Source organism: Ascaphus truei, chromosome 4 (genome assembly GCF_040206685.1).
Source record: "Ascaphus truei isolate aAscTru1 chromosome 4, aAscTru1.hap1, whole genome shotgun sequence".
NCBI lineage: Eukaryota > Metazoa > Chordata > Amphibia > Anura > Ascaphidae > Ascaphus > Ascaphus truei.
The window spans coordinates 323,137,942-323,161,129 of record NC_134486.1 but is presented as its reverse complement, the minus strand read 5'-3'; the positions used below and the strand labels follow the sequence as shown (position 1 = coordinate 323,161,129).

At 39.2% G+C, this 23,188-nt stretch overlaps 1 protein-coding gene across 4 annotated transcripts in view; it reads right to left on the bottom strand.

Moving 5' to 3' along the window:
* Positions 1–23,188, bottom strand: part of IMPG1 (interphotoreceptor matrix proteoglycan 1) — a 205,122-nt gene that overhangs the window by 21,811 nt on the left and 160,123 nt on the right. For 3 of the 4 annotated variants that reach the window (XM_075597987.1, XM_075597988.1, XM_075597989.1), the window contains exons 13-14: positions 10,252–11,132; positions 3,615–3,834 (exon numbers count right to left, since the gene is read on the bottom strand). In XM_075597987.1, the coding sequence (XP_075454102.1) occupies positions 3,615–3,834; positions 10,252–11,132 (1,101 nt within the window). The remainder of the gene's footprint in view (positions 1–3,614; positions 3,835–10,251; positions 11,133–23,188) is intronic. The other variant, XM_075597990.1, reaches the window with a different exon arrangement.

The window sequence follows — 23,188 nt, the reverse complement described above, 5'->3', positions numbered from 1 at the left end:
TATTGAAGAAAACATTTCAATGTTGCATCATTTTAAAGCTTTAAAGTCCACCTCGCTGTCTGAAAATGTCAGCTTTTTTTGCCTTTGTTTCTTACCTTTGCCTTTTGTACCTCTCAAATGTATTTATAAAATGCTTTACCAGGAAGTAATACATTGAGAGTTACCACTCGTTTTCAAGTATGTCGTGGGCACAGAGTTATGATGACAGATACATGGTTACAAATACATAGTTACATTAAGTGAGCAGGGTTTTACATTCTATATAAAGACATTGCATTACATTAAATGGTCTATAGTCATCTAAACAAATACCAATCTTCTTCTGTAGTCCTGTCACAAGCAGTGCTGTATGTAGCAATGATACTGTAGTGTGATTGAGTAGAGACCCGTTGTTACTGAGAATTCATAAGTCTCCATTATAATTGATGATCACAGAGGCGGCCCCTTAAGATGAGATTCTCTAGTTCTTAAACTTGAAATAAGTAGCTGTTCAAACGTGATTTTGTTTCTGTACTAGATCCATGCTTGCATCGGTAGTGCTATCACCCACACCAGTTTTTATTACTATAGTTATAAATTGGGCTTCAATGTTATTTCTTTGACATTTCTATGGGGATTAAGACATAGAAAAGAGACGAAATATATAAACGCATGAGGCCTTTCAACCATTCTGAAAATAAAAATCTGCTTTACCACGTGGCCGTACCACTAGAATGGAACGATTTCTATGCTCGTAGTTCAATAATTTGCATGAATATTATGATTAAAAAGTAGATCCAGGCACTATCCTAAAGTCTTATGATGCAGCATATCCTTTATTTTTCATCATGAATGGAAACAAGGACCATTTCAGCATTGTTCTACTTATCAGAGAGGTAATGATGTGCTGGTTGTACAAGTACTGTAGGTACATGGAGTCAGATTCAGATAGTACCATACAGTAGAAGGAAAAAAAAAAAAGATTGTAATAAAGAACAAAAGTAAGGATAAAGTGATGTCTTAAACTGCTAACTGATGCTTATATGGAGTGCAAGCTTTGAGGACCACTCCGTCTCTTCATCAGGCATATTAGCCAGATTGTGTACCTGACAGTGCTTTTTAAAATATATATGGTTGTGGAGGTTGATACTATGTTAGCCCATAGAAAGCATGAAATTCAGTATGTGCTAAGGATGATACCTTTAATAGTGAACTAATATTACCAGTAAATAGCAAGCTTGATGCACAGTATTCTTATTCACAAACCCTTTTGACCTACTCTGCTATAAAGTACTACTGTATATCCAACATCTGGGCAATTAACATCCTACACTCAGGACTTTAGTGGTCCTGAAAGAAACTATTAAACGGTATCTTCTGTAAAATACAGTGAACATTTTGCACATGGGCAACACCAGTAGCAGCAACTCAGGGTGTGGCTCGAATTCTTGGGTAAATACAACGGGAGGACGTTATGGAGGGGGCGGCCGGTTCAGAACTCCGAGCTGCCGCTCTTCACCGACGCCTCTGGAGCAGTGGGTTTTGGCGCATTTTCAGGGGGGCATGGTGCGCAGAGGCATGGCCGGTAAAATGGAGAGGGACCCACCTTATCAAAAACCTGACATTCCTGGAACTGTTCCCACTGCTAGTTGCTGTGCACTTATGGGGGTCCCGGTTCACGAACCAGGGAACTCGACCTGTCCGGTAAAAGCGGTAGGAGAATACCTGAACCGCAGGCCAAAGGAAGGGGGGCCACTGCTGGTGCACGAGGACGGGGGGGCAGAATCGAGATTCCAGTTCCTGCACGTTTTCCGCATGTGCCTCAAGGAGCTATGGATGGAAGAGGGACAGTACGGAACACATTCGTTTCGCATTGGGGCAGCGACAGAGGCTGCGCGCGTGGGGCTCTCAATACCCAGAATACAGAGGATCGGGCGGTGGAAATCTGACAGTTACCGGGGATACATTAGACCGGAGCTGGCAGGGAGCCAGGACACTTTAGCCTAGAACTCCTACCACTGGGTCTTTCCCCCTTCCCTCTGTGCTTCCTTAGGTTCCGCGGAGACCTGGATCGTGGGGGATTCGCTGGTGCACTGGGCTGTAAAAAGGGCAGTTTCACAACTGTACGGGGGAAATCTGGGGTTGGGCGCGGAGCAGGCGGAGGTAACATGGTGGGGGATGAGAGGGATGCGATGGGGACATTCGTGGGCCAGGGACAGGAGGGCACCAGACATCATCGTTATCCACGCAGGGGGTAACGACTTGGCGGCAGTGCGGTCCACGGAATTATTCCACCAGATCAAGCAGGATCTGGCACGTATCATGGTTTTTTGGCCAGGGATTCAGGTAGTATGGTCGGACATCATTTACAGGTGTGTTTGGAGAGGGGCACGGAACACAGGGCGGGTAAACAAGACGCGAAAACGGTTGAACAGAAAGGTGGGGAAGTTCGTGAAGCAATGCAGGGGGTGGGTAATCCATCACCCACAGTTTATCTTCGAGGTAGGCGGTTGGTTCAGGGAGGACGGGGTACATCTGTCTGACATAGGGGCAGACATGCTGAATAACAACGTACAAGAGGGATTGGAAGAGTTTATCGGGGGTATGGCGGTACGGGCCTAATTTAAGGGATTTAAATAGGCCCTTCGGTGGCGGCAGTTGGCGGGGGGGGGGGGTAGGTGCTCGTCCTGCCGGAAGGGGCTTGGGGCTGGTAAAGCGGGTTGAAGCGAGGGGGCAGGTCACCGAGACATACTTCCGGGTGCCCCCCGCGTTTCGTTATTCGGTCATTACCGGTAATTAGCTTAAGGGGGTAGGGATGATACTCGTGCCTCCCTGGTCAGTACTGTATAGCAGAGTAGGTCAGAAGAGTTTGTGAATAAGAATACTGTGCATCAAGCTTGCTAATTAGATATATTACTGTAGATATATTACTGTAGATGTATGAATTACCAGGTTATATACGTTTAATATGCTGGACGGCAATGTCATATTTTATACAGATGCAGCTCAAGTAACTTTTTTTTTCCCTTGACACTGCCTAAGAAACCTATTTGTTGCATCATTCATTGAATTCGGCTGTGGGTTTATTATTTGTGCTATTGCTGCTATGCAGTTTCCTGGTGAAGTTGTCCCGCATGCAACCAGGATAATGAAGAAAATAAGTCAGAACACATCTGTGCGTGTACTACAGACAGTGAACAAATAACCACAGAATCCTATCCTTTTAACAGCTTTTCTTACCATGAGCACATTGTAGCCTCTAATGGTCCATTCTCATCTACTTACAAATACAGTATGCACTAACCATCGTATAAGAATGGCTGAATAACTCTTATCCTATTTAAATATCAAAATTAGAGGCAATTTATATTCACCACTTTTGTGCACATTGGGATAAGTGGGCAAAGCTGTTGATGTGCTATTTTAAAAGAATCATGTCAAAATGTTTCTGCAGGAATAGAAAGTCTGGGATTATTGCAAATCAGATTGCTTATTCTTTCAAAATGAATGTCGAAATGTAGGCTTTTTCCATTAGCAAAGTAGTGGCATTTCATACTCGCTCATAACTACCATTAGTGAACAAAACAGATGTATCCTGTTTGAAGAAGAATTCCTATAATCTGTCAGATTCTTACCAGGTTCAATGTCAAGTGAATAACTGTCTATCTGTAAATTGAGGAGCTGTGCTGCAGCATTGCAGAAATCTTCCAGGACACAGTGCACGGCTTCGGTGATATTGTAGGGCACAGACTTGGCAAACTTCAACTTGCTGTTGACAATCACGCTCCCCTTTCTAAAATTCAGGATCTCTAGTTCCTTGAATCCTGTCAGGTTTGATTGCAGATACGGGAGCAGCTTCAAGAAAGGAAATGGTGTTATTTTAACAGCAAATACAAATATCACATGTGAGCACATTCACATGTCTTAGGCTGGTCCACAACCCTGCTTGTCATCATTATCTCTTAGTATACAGTGCTTCCACGGCAACCAAGGATTCTGGGAAATGATATGCAAATGAGCACGTTTGACACAATTTTGTCAGCTATAATTTCCACTTATATTTGCTTTTCATTATTAGGCACATATATAGCTTATTATACAAATACACTGTTTCTTATACAGTATAGCACTGACAGTGCGTACAGTGCTGTCGATAGAATATTGCAGGCACAGTCAGTTTCTGCCTCCCGATAGTGCTACCAATATTAGATTGTAACCTGTCGGATAAGCTGACTTTCCCAAGAGCGCAAGGATAGCCACCACTGGGATCTGAGCTAGGTTCACCCCTTCAAAGGCAGCATTTTTACCACTAAGCTACTCCTTCAGTTCAGAGATTATACTGAATATTTCTTGTATTATACTGTTGCAGAGGGAGACATTTCTGTATTACTCTCTATCAGCCTTCAATGGGGAATTTCAGGCACCAGTTAGGGAGCAGTACTTATAACCACGTTGAATTTCAGGCGCCACTTAGGGTCTTGCTCTATAAGAGCTCTGGCTGATATAGAGTAGGACCCCAAGTGGTTGTAAGTATTTGTCCTCTGTTTGGGAGCCCGATAGAGGGGAGGGGGCTGGATCCTTTGACAGTTGAAAAAAAGTTGAAAAAAATGTGTTTCCTATATTGGTGCTATGAGAACAATCCTTGATCCCTTTATAAAACAGTTACTTTTTTTTAAAAATGTAACAATAAGTTAACAATAATATATGAAAAGTAGTAGAACCCTGCACCACAAAATATCATGCACTTTGTCATGATAATGTCATGAGATATTAGGTATTTTAATCCCTCTGGTGCTCAAGGGGTTAATGAGCTACAGTTTGCCGTTTAAAATACAAAATTTGTGGTCTGTCTTGTCAGGAAATTGTGGGAGCTTCAAAAGGGCTTGATTGAAGTTGGATGTGAAAAGTACAAAAAGAGTGGGTTTATTGTATGTTAACACCTTTCTGCAGGCCTAGTGGTAGAAGCTGATATAGTCTTGATAAGGGCGGCAGACATGGGAATAAAATATGGTCCCTGTGACAAGTTTATAAAAAAAATATTCTGAACCGGCGGCCTCTCTAGGGAAAATCTATGGCATTTGATAAAGTATAGGTTTTCATTTATGTTTTACCCTTTTATTTTAAGAAGCTGTTCTGCATTTTATTGTAACTATGTTTTCGTAATCCTTTTTCTGTAACCTAAGTATATATATATATATCACGTGACCCCCATTGTGTCATTTGACGGTGTTGTCGGAGACCCGGCTGGCAGCAGGTAAGTGAGTTACAGAGGCCTCACGCCTCCCCCGGCATTTCATTTAGATGCCGTGGGGAAGAGCGCGGGGCCTCTGTAACCGCCGCACCCCCCCTAGAAATTATCCCGCACCCCCCTATTTGCGCACCGCTGCGAGGAACTAAGGTTTGATGCATTCAGTTAATTAAGTGTGTCATGATAATGTCATGAGATATTAGGTATTTTAATCCCTCTGTAGTTTAAGAGGTTAATGAGCTACAGTTTGCCGTTTAAAATACAAAATGTGTGGTCTGTCTTGTCAGGAATCTGTGGGAGCTTCAAATCGTATAAACAAACAAGAAAAGAATCCCTATAGAAAGCACTCTACCTCTACTATTTTTACTTTTTGATTGACGTTGGGTGTGAAAAGTACAAATAGAGTGGGTTTATTGTATGTTAACACCTTTCTGCAGGCCTAGTGGTACAAGCTGATATAGTCTTGATAAGGGCGGCAGACATGGGAATAAAATATGGTCCCTGTGACAAGTTTATAAAAAAAATATTCTGAACCGGCGGCCTCTCTAGGGAAAATCTATGGCATTTGATAAAGTATAGGTTTTCATTTATGTTTTACCCTTTTATTTTAAGAAGCTGTTCTGCATTTTATTGTAACTATGTTTTCGTAATCCTTTTTCTGTAACCTAAGTATATATATATATATATATATATATATATATATACACAAACAAAAAGACTGCGCCTGTTGGGATCTATAAACACTTGTAAATTTAACATATAGAAATTATGATTAACTATATTCTATTTCAATAGCAAAGAGATATCTCTAAAAACATGAAAAATGATGAACAAACATATAAATAAATGTAAATATCCTAAACAAAAAAATTGCTAGTGTCTATGAAACCATAGATCAAAAAATGGCTGTGATAAAAAAATGTTGGAAAAAATCAATGTGGATAAAAAACCATGAATGGATGAATAAAAAATGTATACTCAAATCAAGAATAGCACTCTTTGCAGGATACTGGTGGCCTTCTACATGGAACCAACGACCTCCCAGTAGATCTATAAAAACGAAAAAAGAGAGCACCCGATCTTAGTGCAATATGTAAAATAATATCATTTAATATACAAAAAAAAAAAGAGTCCAACAATTTAAAACTCACAAACATGAATAAAAGAGCATTTTATGAGTAATACAGAGCAGCAGAGTTCCTGTGTTTGGTGCATGAGTATTACTCTATTGCTCTTTTATTCATGTTGTTTGTGAGTTTTAAATTGTTGAACTCTTTTTTGTATATTAAATGATATTATTTTACATATTGCACTAGGATCGGGCGCTCTCTTTTTTCGTCTATATATATATATATATAGGGGGGGTGGTACCTGCTTGCGCCCTCCGGCGCTTCCTGCGGTAATACGGGGCCCGAGGAGAAGAGCTGAGAGGGCAGGCGGCGGTGTGTGAGGTGGCGTCGGCGACTCGGCAGAAGGCGGCGTAAGTGTGCGCCGCTGCTCTTGGGTAGCAGTGCTGGCGGTGCCGGGGAGGCTGGGGTTTGCTGTGAGGTGGGGCGGGGGGGTGTGGGGAGAGGTGAGGCGGTGGCACTGAGGAGCGTGCGCCAATGCCCGTGGGTAGCGATGCTGGCGGCTCCAGGGATGTTGGGGTTTGGTGTGAGGGGGGGGGGGGGTGGGGAGAGGTGAGGCGGTGGCGCCGATGGCCGTGGGTAGCTGTGTCAGCGGCGGTGAGTGTGACCAATGAGAGGCGTGGGGGGCGGGGGGGATGACGGAGCAATCTGATTGGCCGGAGGCTGAGTGACAGACCGACGGACCAATCAGATTGCCCATAGGGACACCAACATACAACGTTTTCAAAAATATATATATATAGATATATATGTATATATACCCCAGAGAGGCCGCTGGTTCAGAATATGAGGTCTCACGTACTTTGTCCAAAGCACTCCTCTGGTTAGATCAGATTTTCCATTAAACTTGCTCACACTTTAATACATTTCTTTCTCCCCATGTAAACCACATAAACCCAGCCCCTGTCATAAATCAGCTGTGAGATTGACGGTTTTACGACAGAGTAAAACACCTCCCACCACATGACGTTTAAACTCCTTTTAAATATCTAAATGTTCTCATAACTTCACTTCTGTAATACTTACACACACGTGAGACACATCAATACATTTAGGCACTCACGGCGGACGCGTCAAGTATAAAAATTACCATCTTAGTCCTAAATTCAAGAGACAACTTCATATCTGTCACTGACGATCCCTTAAACACACAGTGTGTGGTGTCGGAATGTGTCTCTCAGTGACATGGTTACGGATTTGTTCCTTTTTTATGCACATGCGATGACATCACAGGATATTCTCATTTTGAATAAATTCACCCTTGGTTTAATACCTTCTGTAGCCACGCCTCTTGAACCTTGCAGAACCATCTAGAGAATGTGTTTGAAGCTAAACTGTAAACCGACCATGTTTATAAACTTGTCACAGGGACCATATTTTATTCCCATGTCTGCCGCCCTTATCAAGACTATATCAGCTAATACCCGTAGGCCTGCAAAAAGGTGTTAACATACAATAAACCCACTCTATTTGTACTTTTCACACCCAACGTCAATCAAAAAGTAAAAAATAGTAGAGGTAGAGTGCTTTCTATAGGGATTCTTTTCTTGTTTGTTTATACGATTTGAAGCTCCCACAGATTCCTGACAAGACAGACCACACATTTTGTATTTTAAACGGCAAACTGTAGCTCATTAACCTCTTAAACTACAGAGGGATTAAAATACCTAATATCTCATGACATTATCATGACACACTTAATTAACTGAATGCATCAAACCTTAGTTCCTCGCAGCGGTGCGCAAATAGGGGGGTGCGGGATAATTTCTAGGGGGGGTGCGGCGGTTACAGAGGCCCCGCACTCTTCCCCACGGCATTTAAATGAAATGCTGGGGGAGGCGTGAGGCCTCTGTAACTCACTTACCTGCTGCCAGCCGGGTCTCCGACAACACCGTCAAATGACACAATGGGGGTCACGTGATGTGACGTCACATGACCCGCGACGTCATTTGATGCCGAGCCATTGAGAGAGAGGGGCGCGAACGTTGCAGCTCCCGGGAAGCTCATCCCCGACTTTTAGTTAATTTAAGAGCTGCATTGTTTAGTGATGATTAATATTTTACAATATATATTCAGCTAGTAGCCAATACTTTTTTTTTTATTTTTTTTATAAAACATTTCTAACCATCCTAATTTTGACATTTGGTATTGGAAAAAGTGAACCAGAAATCTCTAAAATAAATTTTTAGGGGTCGTCATAAAATGCAGAAGCAACTTTTTGGGATGTTCACACCAAACAAAAAATAGATAAGGGTCTATATATCAAAGTCGGCAAACCGGGGGCAAAACCAGAACAAATATTTACCACAGGAAATAAAATACCATTGCATTAAGTGAGATCTGTTTTCTTTATTAAATATGGTGCCATTTTGTGCCCCAGTTTCTGCAGCCAAGATTCTGATAAAACAAAAGAACATGTTCTGAATTGATAACTGATGACCAGTTTACTGTGTTTACATTAACCTCAATGCTATATCACTAAGCTATATAATGCAGATGTACCAGTGTATACTGCAATTCTTTTTTGTGTGCAATCTTTCTTTTATTTTTACTGCATTTCTGGAAAACTTTAAACCAATTAGGTAATGTTGAAGCATAACATACCCGTTCAGTCCTATAGGTTGAAGCATATTTTAGAAAATTGCCAAATGACCTGCAGGAATACCTGACCTTGACTATTTTTTATTATAAAAAAAATAAAATAAACTAGATGATACATAAAATACACATTTTCGGTTTTCTAATTTTAAAATCTATATGAAAATAATTTTGACTGTTTTAACACATACTTTATTTAAAATTATAGAAGTTATCTCTTCAGCTAAAATACAGTGTGTCATTCTGTGAGCCAGCCTATAAAATCTAAAATAAAAAGTCTTAGAATTGTTACTGGCACTATTTCCCAAACGAAATCAGAACACACTACAGTGTGGGCAAAAATCGACTTCCCATCTCATGTACTGTACCTCAGATCAAACAGAGAGGCCACTGCAATGGTATATATTTTTTCTGCACAAATCCATATTGCATTTCTCATTGAATCATTGGATGGGACAATGGTTCATATTTAGTAAGCGGTGCTTTTCCACAAGACAACTTCTAGTGCCAGAAGCCTCCTTACAATGCATTCACTTGAATGGCCCATAAGGTGTTAGTGGTTTATGGAATAGCACTGCTTAGTAAATATGGCACATAAAGTCTATTTAAAGTGAATGGGTTGTAAGTGGTCTTAGGGAAAATCACTGCTCAGTAAATATGGCCAACAGTGTGTAACAGGTAAGGTCTCCTATATCATTTGATATTTTTGCTAATATGATGGAACACAAGTTCTTAACTACTAAAACAAGGACATTGTAAATACATTTACCTTTCTTACTGATATCCCTGGAAAAAATGTGACATTAGTTCAATAAGGTCAATAAGGACATAAGGTGACAATAACATCCTGTTAATGCCATAACAATGCATTGTTGGTTTCTCTCACAACTGTGAGGCCATAACATACTGTAAATGCTCAGGATTCAGAATGTAAGGATGCTTCTAGTTTCGTCCATTGCCGCTGTATGATAAATCAACAATGCTTTCATCAAATTAAACAAAACGACAACATGTTTGACAATCTCACATAACTGTGACTATATAATGACTACTGGGAAAACTAGACATTTTCATAGGGTTTCGCTAGGTAGGCATTACTTTTAGGTCTATCTTTGGAAACTACATTTAAGAATTCCTTTTATTATCTGTTTCTTATACTTTACTAAACTTGTTGTACTACTTGGAAAGTAAAACAGAGAATTGCAAGAAGAGGATATTCACTTTCTTGTTGGGTTTACAACTAAATGATATACCATGTCATGTGAATAAGAAGTGTTCAAGTAAGGAGTATTTACTCACCAGGTGCAAAAGCTGTTGTTCAAGTGTTTTATATTCTGGAGAACTTCTATTGAACAGGTCATCGGAAAAGGGCATATTAGTTAGCCTCAGACTGAAGAACACCACAAGATCTTTTCCCTTATCAACAGTAGTCACATGGCTACTTGTTAGATGATCTAAACCAAGAGATGCTATGGTGTCAGTGGAAAAGGTTTCTGGACCGGAAGTATACCCAATACTTTCCTCCATTTCATCGGTAATCATTGCACCATCACTGCCTAGTTCTGTAGCAATATCATGCACTTCCCTTCCCAAAGCTGTGGCAGTATCACTAATGTGAAGAATTGAGTTGGAAGTAGCTGGTACTGTAAAACCTGATTCTAGAAATATAGAATTGTCTAGGCTAGAGTCATTTACTGTAGTTGTCACTGAAATATGGGTATAATCCTGGAGGTTTTGTGTGCTTTCATCTTCAGAAAGCAGAGTGCCTCTTGTTACACTTGCCCTGTCCATGGATAAGGAAATTTGCGATATAGCTGTGGATGTAATTTCCTCTGACAATGCAACCATCTCTGGAGTACCCAGTGGGCTGGTTTCTTCATTGTACATGGATGGCGCTGAGGTTTCCATAGTTGATATATCTATGGCAGAACCATGTAGCTGACTTTCAGAGCTATGTGTGGGAGAGGATAAATCACTTGAATCAATATAAGCAGGCAATGTTTTACTGGTACCAAAGGGAACTGACTCTGTGGCGGCTATATCATCTTCTGAGAAAACAGCATTAGGAATCTCTGAAGTCAGGACAGACGGAGAACGTGATGGAAAGAAAACTGTATCTGTAAGGAGGTTAATATCTGTAGAATCACCTGATGTCTCCAGTTGGTCTGCATTCTGCTCATCTGTAATGAAAAAAATACACATTCTTTTAGGCACGCAGAATTTTTTGAGACTTTACTAAACCACTAAAAAAATAACTATATGCCGTTCTACTACACAATATAGCAAATAAATACAAATGATTGAATTAAGCTTTGCGTTATGACAATATTTAAACACAGATACCATAAATGACAGAGATTCATCTTCACCATGCTTACAATGTATTTAACCCTGCATCTCCAGGAACTAGAGAAGTTTGAATCTAGCATAAACTGGACTCCAAGTCCGAAGGAAGAAATCAACATACATGATCATATCATTGCTAACACTGCATGTACTGTAGCACATAACTAATTTAATTTAACAGCAAGGAAACTTCCCCCCCCCCCCCCCACACTTTTCAGGTGCTATCGGCTATTCACAAATCCAACAGATAAAGGAGGCTTACAGTGGATTCAGATCATTTTTACACTGATCCCTATGTGGATATGAGGTACATTACATTACACAATCCAGATTGCTATGAACATATTTCAGTTGTTCTATAGACATGTGATGGAGTATACACAACCTAGCGCAGGATAGTGAAATATACAAAAATATGTAAAAAAAAAAAAAGTCCCAATACAATTCTGAATGACACCTTTCCGTGTATTTAAGTCCTGCAGCCCGGATAACTCACGGAATGTCCAAAATCCTTCTTATAGAGAAATTGAAGGAAAGTCCTCAATGGCGCTGCTCCTCAAAATGATGTTGTGAATAGTGATAAGAATAAACACAAATAATACAGTGTAAATCCTCTATAAATCTACTCCGATCAATAACACCACAACGTGTGTGAGACCGGAGTATCCGCGCCTGAACTGCGTAGACCCACAGAGACGCCAACACACCAGCACACTTGATCTGATTTGATCTACATGCACATTTTTATTGGAAATTCGTGAGTGAGATTCCTATAATTTTTAGTGGTATTATTAAATGTTTTATGTTATTGTACCATGAGAGTTTCTCTTTTTTCTTCCCTCAATCTATGGTATTCCTATTTGGACACCAACCCTTCTCCACAATCAAAGATTGTGCAACTGTGTTTGCTTTGAGCACTATGACCAGTTATGTACAGGTGTATAACTTGTCCCAAAACATTCAAGAAGATTGATACAGTTAATTATTGTATTCTACTGTAGTTGTGAACATTTTCACTGGGTATTGTTTTCTGATTAGACTTCAACTCATTGGTTATAGGTATTGTATCACTATAGGCACGCACGTTGTGGTGTTATTGATCGGAGTAGATTTATAGAGGTTTTACACTGTATTATTTGTGTTTTTTCTTATCACTATTCACAACATCACTTTGAGGACCAGCACCAAGGAGGACTTTTCTTCAATAGTTCTATAGACATGATGGACATCCTAATTTTCTTCTTTTATCAATCAACAAAATGAAACTTTTACTACGGGAAATAATATTTTTTTTTTTACTTTGAGCAAAGTCATTTAGTTTTCACAAGTGAATTCTATTGATATATAACTATATTGTTATATACGCTACAAATGTTGTTACTGCAATGCTTGAAAAGGGTTATAATCAGAGTGTCAGCACTTGCTGTGTACAGTAAATGGTTAACACTTGCTGCTATGCCAAATATGGCCTAACATGTTGACATGGGATAAGTAAGATTGTAAATGCTTCTGCTACCTGGGTAATAAGAGTGTCAATGGTACATTTTAGCAAGATTTACACGTTGTACTGTATAGCATTGTTTTAAAATTTGACTCATTCTTAAGTTTTATTAAGCTATACCCTTTATTTAATATTCTTATACGGAAGGAAATACAGAGTTTCCCTTTAAACTTTATTCGCTTTATAGCTGCAAAAAATAAATTAAAAAAATGAAAAACGATTCCAGTCCTAAATAACACTGTTGTAATAACTTTTGTTAATGTGTAGTCACTTATTGATTACATTAATTACTGCATTTGTTCGACATTTAAAGTCTAGGAGTTATTTATTTACAAAATGAAAAAACAGAAGGTTATCTGGTCAAGTTCAGTACACAAACGCAATGAAAACTGGCAGTTTTTTTTTCTCTTTTAAATTAAAATGTGTCATTTAATGGTCTCGCCCACCAGCACACATCATCTTATGTTTTTCATCAAATCGTTTTAAAAAGCACATTAAAGTGAATCTCCAATTTAATTACCTTGGTGTCATGAAGTATATAAAGTAAAAGCGGCTTTATGACAAATGCTGTTTTGTAGCCTTCAGTGCGTGTGTACTTAAGTGATATTAACACCTACAATGGTATTTCTCAGATCATTCTTGCTAAAGCACAATTTGCCTTCAAAACGACATAACCCTTCTGACAACTGATATGGACCGAGACGCATAATAATGTTTCAGAAAGGGTCAAATATAAGTTAGTGCTTAATTGTGGTTCGAAAACAAAAAAATTAATTTGAAAAATGTGCAAATCATAGTGCGATTTAAAATAAGTAATTTTATCTAAATGTCAAGACAAATCTTTGTCTAGAGGGCAGACATCTTATGCTATAACTGAAATTTTCTGTGCTTTCATGTACAGTAATTAAGCATCTGTTCAAATTCAAGATTGTCTTTTAGCATCACTCCTGTTCTCCATTGGGATTAACAACATAATAAGACAAGTCTATAGTACAATATATTAGTTGTCCTCAAAAGTTAAATCCTACTCAAAAAGTTTTTGATAAAAAGCACCGTTAATCAAGGCAATCTCGTATACATTTAGCATTTTCTGTTTACTAATAGATTTGCCTTTGGAAACCATACAATATGCATGTAATCAAGAGTAGAGTTGTGCGAAACATTCTGCCACATTTGGAGAATGTTTGATATTTTACTACCTTACACAATTTAGTGTCAGCCAGGATGGAGACTTTGCAAACTTTAGACTTTAAAAGCATGGGTCCCAGTACCAATCTTAATAAGTATTTCTGAATTCTATCCCTTAATAAACCTTCAAGTAGCTTCCCCATTATTGATGCCAGTCTTACAGGTCTGTAATTCCCTGGTTATAATCTAGCTCACTTTTTAAATATACTGTAGGCCCCACGTCTGCTTTATGACAATCTTGTGGTATTGAGCTCGTGAAAATGGAGTTCTTGAATATTACAGTAAATATAATAGTCTGGTTATTACTGATCTTATCGCCTTAAGAACCCTAAGGTTCATGCCATCAGGGTAAGGTGCTTTATTTGCCTTAATTTTATTAAGCTGTCTTTGCACTTCTTCCTATTCAAATAAAATCAGTTCTGTACTATGAGAAAATACTTGTAGTATTTAATAAAACAATTTTAAAGACATTACTAATATATTCTAATGTAGCAAACTTTTTTGTTTCTATAGAAACCATTTACAAAGTCACACTCTGGCTCTTGAGCCCTGCCCTCTCTCTGGCAGTGCACCAATTGTAACTGCCTGGTCACATGATCTTCCACACAGAACTATGCATCCTGGGTACTCTTGTGCAGCCCTGACAGTGAAATAACCCCCGATTCGGTGATCGATTGCAGGAGAATGGATCAATCGGCAACTTAGCTAATCACTTGACAGTGTTCAGATTGTATTGGTGCACATATTGAATGGATTTTTTTTTTTAAACGGCAGCTTGAACTGTAGCTTTAAAAAGGTAAAAGAAAAACACAGCTCTAGGCCGCTCCACATGGCAATTTGCCACAGTAAGTGAGGTGGGGAAATTTGAGATAAATATCTTGATTGACCCAATCATTGTTTGCAGCTTGTGCATACTGTACTTAATTTGGCAGAAAAAAGGTAATTTACATATATATTTGCATTTTTTTTAAAAAACACTTGTTTTATTCTTTGCAGCCACTTCACCATATCTTCACTGCCTCTTGGACGTAATTATTTTAATATTTAATACAGTTAAGCCGTATTCACCTTATTTTGTGATAAAACACATCTTTGAATGGCCTTTGAACTTTATTGTATCTAGCCCTTAGTCTTTGATTGAAACTATGCATTTCCTATGTAACAATGGTTACATGCATATTAATTGCTCATGAATGCTGAAATCTGTTAGAGTACTTGTACCTGATTTCTTTTTCTCAACACATTCTTTGGGGAGATTGTTCTCTTAACTGTAATAACTTTGCTCCGCAACCATTGCTGGTATAGAGATGAGAATGGAAGAATTAACTAATTAATCTGACTCAAGAATGGAAAGTACTTATAAAAATATTCCTTTTCCATTGTGTAGATTTCTCTTTAGGAATGATAACACACATCTAATTAATAGGCAGGCAACTGTACTACTAGAGGAAATTAAAGATGTCTTCATCAGCATCCCAAGAAACACAAAACATATCTCAGAATTATACAAGAGAAGGGTATGAATCTCTGTAGGCAACACAGACATTGTTTCAATAGGTGACATCACAACGTGTTCACTTCAATTATTAATCAGATTACATTCATTTTAAATGATGGGTTTACAATGTAAACACTTTTAAACAGAGTTAGACAAGGTGATTTGAGATGTATAGCCTTGACATGCAAAAAGTAGACTAGTAATGCATTTATGATCCCAGTAAACACACACACACACACACACACACACACACACACACACACACACACACACACACACACACACACACACACACACACACACACACACACACACACACACACACACACACACACACACACACACACCACTTTTGTAGCTATTGTAACTATCATGAGAGTTAGAACTATCATTCAATTGCCTCTGCCATAAAATGTATAAGAGAACCAATAAAATGCAATGGATATTGCTTCTAAATCACTTTTTGATACAGCAGCCATGAAAAGTAATGCACCATAAATAAATACTCCTTCAGTAGCAATGCCACAATATTTCTTTGAAGCCACAGAAGATTGCAGCATATTCTAGGTACAAAAAACATCAGTCCCTCTAAAATTATTTTAACCAAACATGTGAATTGAAAAGAGTCACCCATGAACCGACATCTATTTGGATTTGTTGTATTGTACACATGTAATATATTTTTCTCTTATATAGAGGTGACATGCACGCATATACAGTATGGAGCGCTATGAATAGAATTCTCACAGGTACAATGAGCCCCTCCCGCTGAAGCGCTTACAATTTAATTTGTGTCTGAGGCACAGGAAGATAAGATAAGGATACAGTGAATATTTATAGGAGTACTGCAGAAGAGATATAATATAGCACAATAGAAAGGATTCACCAAGCACCGATGCAGGTTATTGTACCCTGATCCAATATTACCTGCCATTGACTTCAATGGCATTTAGCACTGTATTGGGGTAGGTATCGGCGAATCCACGCGTAGTGAATCTCCCCTAGTGCTGTAACCATGTTCCAATCTTCTTCAGCATAATTGGTTCTTATTTGATATTTTCATGCAACAATTAATAAAAATGACAATCCAAGGAAGTCAAGGAAGAAGCATAAATATAACAACAAGAAAGATATGCGAGAATCATATTTTAAAAGGTGTCCTGTAGTGATTAATGATTTCTAATGAGAAGCCTATGCAAATATGAGATTCTAGTTTTTATTGCAAGTATTGTTAATGCACATATGAGAGGAAGGCTGCCGAGAATAATTTTCTCCTCTACTCCGTTGGTTACGTATATGTAACTCTTCTCACCTTTATTATAAACCACAATCATGACCTCATATTATATAAGTTATGGTGGGTAAAAAAGTGACAAAAACCCTCCACTGTAAAGTAAATGTGTCTCAGACAGGTCTGCAAACCTGCTTTTCACCATTATCTCAACATACAATGCTTCCACTGCAGCCAGGGATTCTGGGTAATGACATGTAAATGAGCACACAGTGCAACCTTTTGCTTCATGTCCATTATAACATGGACCCCTATAAACTTATTCCTGCCGTATTACACAGCTTTTCAGCACAGCCTGGGTTACTTAAACCTCATCCACACAGTATATGGTATCTTTCTGCTCTCAACAACTATTGAGCAAGAGGATGGCCATCTTGAAGAATACCAAGACATCATTAATACATCATTAGCTATGTTTATATTCAGCATTCGGTAAATGAAAGCAACAGGGGCTGAAATAGGTTTAAAGAAATAAAACACACAAAAATGCTCCATATGTTACAAACTTAAACCTACGTATCACAGGCTCTCCACTCTCAAAGCCAAATGTATATTGCTGCACAGCTACAGTCAAGACCCTTCCCAGTGAGGCATTGTGCAGTCCCATGAAGCAACATATAGTAGAACTGTAATAAGGTGAACACTTCTGCAAAATTTGTCATTGTTGTTCCACTAAAGGTCAGTAAAGATCCTCGTCTGGCTTCATAAGCAAGTAAGCAACATAAGACATAAAAACGTTCACGTTGACCAAAACAGACCTAAATATAATCGTAAATACTACCTGACTACTGAATTTACTCAACCAAACCACCCTTTGTGCGTCTGCAACTTCTATTTAACATGGGTATGGTTCTTGCATTTTTTAGCACTTGCATCGTTTACACATTCATGAAAGTCAAATAACAATCAGGACTGAAAGTCGTCATCCAAAACAAAAACCACACAAAGAGCCAAGTAGGAAATAACTTAACTCAAGCATCATTAGCGGCACCTGCAATTCATAGTTGCATTTTTAATGAAACCTTTCTAAATAACATGAATTCAATATTGAAACCTGTCACTCTGTCAACAGCAAGGAATATAAAAGATATTATTTCCCCCACATTGCTCCACAATAGGAATAATAATGGTATGAATAATAATGGTCTCTGAAAGTGGCACTATTTTGTCAGCCTTTAAAGCGTGAGCCGACGGGACATTAAAATGTTAACATATGCAAAGGAAAAATGAGGCGATGGAAATAACTGTATTACATGCAAACGCCTAGCAAACAATAAAATGTAGCCTGGGCTGCCTGACACCATCATTTGTCCCCTCCAGATGTTCAGTGAACTCGGCAGCCCTGTTCTGTATATTAACATGGTCAGAATCTGACTGACTGGTTCTGAAGACATTATTCTGACTAAAGCTAAATTGCTCCTAGCAGAGCTGCCTAAAAATTAAATTATAAAAGGCCATTGGTAACATTCAGCTGTATTACAGTGAGTCTGGGGAATTATATTTCTCACACGGTTACTAATGCAAAACTGATTGAAAGTGACAAAGGGAAAGTGACTGATCAAAAAGGAAATTCTGTGCATAATCGTAAGGCTGCTATCATTTTTTTTTAAATGAAAAGCAGAAATATGAAATATGTAATATATGTAAAATATGCAGACCATGGAAAAATGATATATTACTTAGGCATGGTGGGTCATTTAAAGAGCATGGCATAATCGCCATGATAAGCAACCGGCCCTAATAAAGTGAAACTGGAAAGTACAATAACAAGGTGGTTGCAATGTATTGGGCCATTTTGCAGCGGAGTATTGCCCCCAAACAATTGTGACTTCCCTCAAAGGCGAGGAGGACGAGGACTTCCTAACTTTATGGTATCACAAGTTGTATACAGCGGCGGATTTGAAGATCTGCCACCCCGGCCGCCTCCTTACCTGCCACCCCCCTCTCCCTTCTGAATCACAGCGTCAAATGGCGTTGCCATGGTAACGGAACAGCATGCCGGAATTTTGATGCTGCAATGTTGCGTTGCCATGGCAACGAGATGCCGTGTGACGTCACTTTGTTGACGGAGTCATTTGACGCTCCGGTAAAGGGGGAGAGCGGCAGGTAAGGAGGTGGTCGCAACAGCCAGGTGATTTCCCATCAGGCCCGAGAGCGCGGCAACAGTATATGGGGGGTGGACATTTTTGCCGCCCCCAAATTTTGACTCCCTAGACCCGGGCCTAATGGGAAATCCGCCAATGGTTGCATATATGTCCCATCAATCCCCCCTCCAAATAAATTAGGGAGAGATGCCTGTGCTGAAAATGGAACAAACCTCAGACACCATGAGAGTTAGCACCAACTTCATTTAGCTAGTATAAGCCGGGAGGTTTGTCAGTTTTTATAGACATTGTTTAGAAATTGCGATTTGCAATAGAGAATACTGTTTTTTCACACATTTCATACCGCCACTTCTGAACGTGCCCAACATGTGCGATTTGGCAACGATAACTTCGTAGCTACTAGAATAAGCCCCATTGTGCCAGACTATACATTTCTTGCAGTAACGGCATTGATCCAATAACATGGTGGGGCCTATGTACTAAAAGGAGCTTTGAAATTGTTTATTGAGTCAAACTAAAGTGCTAAGAAAAAAGTACAAACCGTAATGACATTTGTATGAGAGTCGTTAAGCGATTTCTTCCATAGTGTATGACGACGTTTGATGCATTGCGTTTTGCATACCTGATTGATACTATTTAAATTGAAACAAAATGATGCTTTTTACTCTGCAAACCAAAATGAGAAAATATCAATTATTAATTTAGTAGTCACATTGACAATATAAAATGTTGTTAATGTATATAATGAAACATCTGTGCTGTGTCCAAAAAATATTTTCCTTCATACATAGCAAGTTAAGGAGTTCAATTTGTGCACTAACAATATAGGCACAACTTGTAGGATTTACAGAAGCGGACTATTTGTTTGTGCCAATATATTTGACTAACATTTGTGACAATGAAGGTGCCTGATGAGGAGAAACAATGTTAGTGCATAGACGCACCACACAACATCTTTTGTGTTGCAGCGCTTAGTACAGAGGCCACATTGCCTTAAACCTCAACAATTTACCACCGCCAGGCTTTTGAAAAGGAAATGGTCATAATTAGTCAAACTCTCAAGTGCAATCAGCCAACCTGTGGATTTTAATTACCAGTTTAACAATACACAAACACTAACATGTTTGCAAACAGCGTCAATTTATTTAAAGTGTATTACAACTGCATGCTTTTGGTAAAACCTTTGTCCGTTTAAGGGCTGTTCTATAGTGTGTGTGACCGTGAGCGCACGCGCCTGTGTGAACGCGCGTGCACGTGCCGCACGCTTTTTGTGTGTATGCTGAGCTGTGAGCTGTGTGAAGGTGCTGTGTATATATATGTGTGTGTGTGTGTATGCATGTGTATGTATGTGTGTGTATCATTTATTTAAAAAAAAAAACACTTTCGTAAAAATACAATATTTATTAAAATTGTGCAGACACGTTCAGACACACACGTTCAGACACACACATACACGTTCAGACACACACATACACACACACACACACACACACACACACACACACATTTCAGCCCGGTAGCGGCGCAAAATCTTTATTTCCCCGTCTTCCCTGCTGTTGGCCGGATGCACACTCACTGCAGTGCGCGCCCCTTTTATAGAAGGGCTGACTAACCTCAGCCAATTATAAGTGCTGCAAACGGCGTAGCGCAGGCGGCCACTATATCACAGCCCTAAGTCTTTGTAAATCCTGGGGTTCACTTACAATGCCAATTTCACAGAGCATATTGGTAATTTATCTACCAGAGAGATGGCCAACTCCAGCCCTCAAGGGCCAGGTTTTAAGGATAGCCCTGTTTCAGAACAGGTGGTTCAATCAGTGGTTCAGTCAAAATTATTGAGTCACCTAGGCTGAAGCAGGAATACCCCTAATACCCCTAATACCTGACCTATCGGTGGCCCTTGAGGACTGGCCACCTCTGCTCTACTGCATCAACAATCAAGCAAGGCAATATTATGTGCATCAAATGTAATCAAGACACTGAAATGTATATACAATGTGTCAATAAAATAGATCCTTCCCTTCCCCGTGCAAGTTGGGTAACATTGATGCAATGCACCTTGGCTAAATGGTGTCAAGGGGATTTATATGAAATGCCTTTTTTTTGCACTCTCCTGGCTCTACGTGAAAATGTTTAATCAATCAAGAATTGAAAAAGAAATGTTACAGTCTAAAATCGCTCGTACATCAGAGAGAAAGAGAGAAGGAGACACCTGGGAAATATGCTAATTGCTTATGAAAATGACCCCTATTTTGATATTCCTCAGGGGTGCACTTTGTGTACAGATATTTCCCCACTTGTTGTTTGAGGGGATATCTATAGCAGGGGTGCTCAACTCCAGTCCAAAAGGCCCCCCAACAGGTCAGGTTCTCGGGATATCCCAGCTTAAGCACAGGTGGCTCTATTAGTCCCAGCTTCAGCACAAATGGTTCAATCAGTCCCTGCTTTAGTCTTTGACTGAGCATCTGATTGAACAACCTGTGCTGAAACTGGGATATCCTGAAAGCCTGACCTGTTGGGGGTGGAGGGGACTTGAGCACTTGGTTCTCTAACTAAGAAGATTTGCAAATACAGGAATACCCCGGTTTAAGGACACTCACTTTAAGTATTTAAGTACACTCGCGAGTAAGGACATATCGTCCAATAGGCAAACGGGAGCTCGCGCATGCTCCTGTCAGCACGTCCTGAACAGCAATACCGGCTCCCTACCTGTACCGGAGCTGTGCGCAAGCGGGGAGACTATAGAGCCTGTTACACATGTGTTATTTACATCAGTTATGCACGTATATGATGATTGCAGTACAGTACATGCATCGATAAGTGGGGAAAAGGTAGTGCTTCACTTTAAGTACATTTTCGCTTTACATACATGCTCTGGACCCTTTGCGTACGTTAATGTGGGGTATGCCTGTAAATACCATATACGCTGCTAATGTTGTACTGTAGAATAATTTGCCTATCTCTAACAAGAAATGCAAAGCAGCTCCATACTCTTAGAAAAATGCTTACTGTATTCTCTCCTCGGTTATACAGTACAGACCTTGGTAAAATATTGCTGTAGCACATTCCCTTGCATTTGTTATGCTTTCTATAGGGACATGTTTGTACTACAATATGAAAAACGATTAAAAATAGCTTAAGTGATAATGGCTGTTAAAATAATAGGAACATGTTTACATGGCTGAGTGCTGCTACTTCATTTCAACTCAAATATACCTCAATAGGTCGGCTATTTGCTTAAAAACATTAAAAACGAGTACAAATGATCAGTCATATAACACTACTGACTACCACTCAACACAGCTCATTACATGAGTCCTCACTACACAACTCCTTTGCTATACCTTTCTGTCACATGCTTCTACACATTCAGCATTTCTATACAACATTCATGCCAGTTTCAAAACCTTGCAGAGCGGGGATCTCTTTCTCCAGTGTAGTATCAATATTTGACATTATTTGTCTACGAGAAGTGATACACTGTGTATGCAATCGGTATAATAATAATAAATTATAAGACTAGAAGACACTATAATCACAACATTTAACCAGGAGAAATATGCCTATTTAGTGATTCAACACACAATTCCAGAAAATTAAACTTGTTAGAATTTGAATTAATTTATTTCACTGCTCTGCTCTCTCTTGTCAATCTCCTATTAATCTCTCATGATGTAGAAACAGTAATTACATTTTCCACTTTATATTTCATTTGCAACTTTATATATTTCAATATGATACTTCCTTGTCCTTGGGCTTTAATTTATCTAGTTCTTTTAATTGACATATTTAAGGTCTTTACACTTCGATGGACATTATTATCTCTCTGTAGACTTGTGTGGCATGTGGATTTCCTACAAAATACTAATTATTTTTGTGCACATTTCGTCAGACTTATCTTTTCAACCATTATTGAAAGAAAATGATAAAACAGCTCTATCTGTGGACTATTCCACTAAGCCAATAGAAACTAAGGACTAAATTCACAAAGTTCTGATGAACCCATACTCATAACATGACGTTACCTAAAACAGGAATGGACATTATTTTCCCTGAGGTTAATGCATACCCTCAAAGCTAATTGTATGCCAAAACAACGGCCATTCTACATCTTCCACTGCATTATTGTAGCATAACTTTGTGTCATCTTCCAATAACGTGACATCAGGTACTGCATGTCTTAGCTTTATGTAACGATGCTCGTCTCAAGCAGGAAATGGACCCGCAGGGCTGAGGTAGGAATATGAAAGAACCGACCTGAGCCAAGGGACAGAGTCATAAGCCGAAGGTCAGGGCTGGCAGCAGAG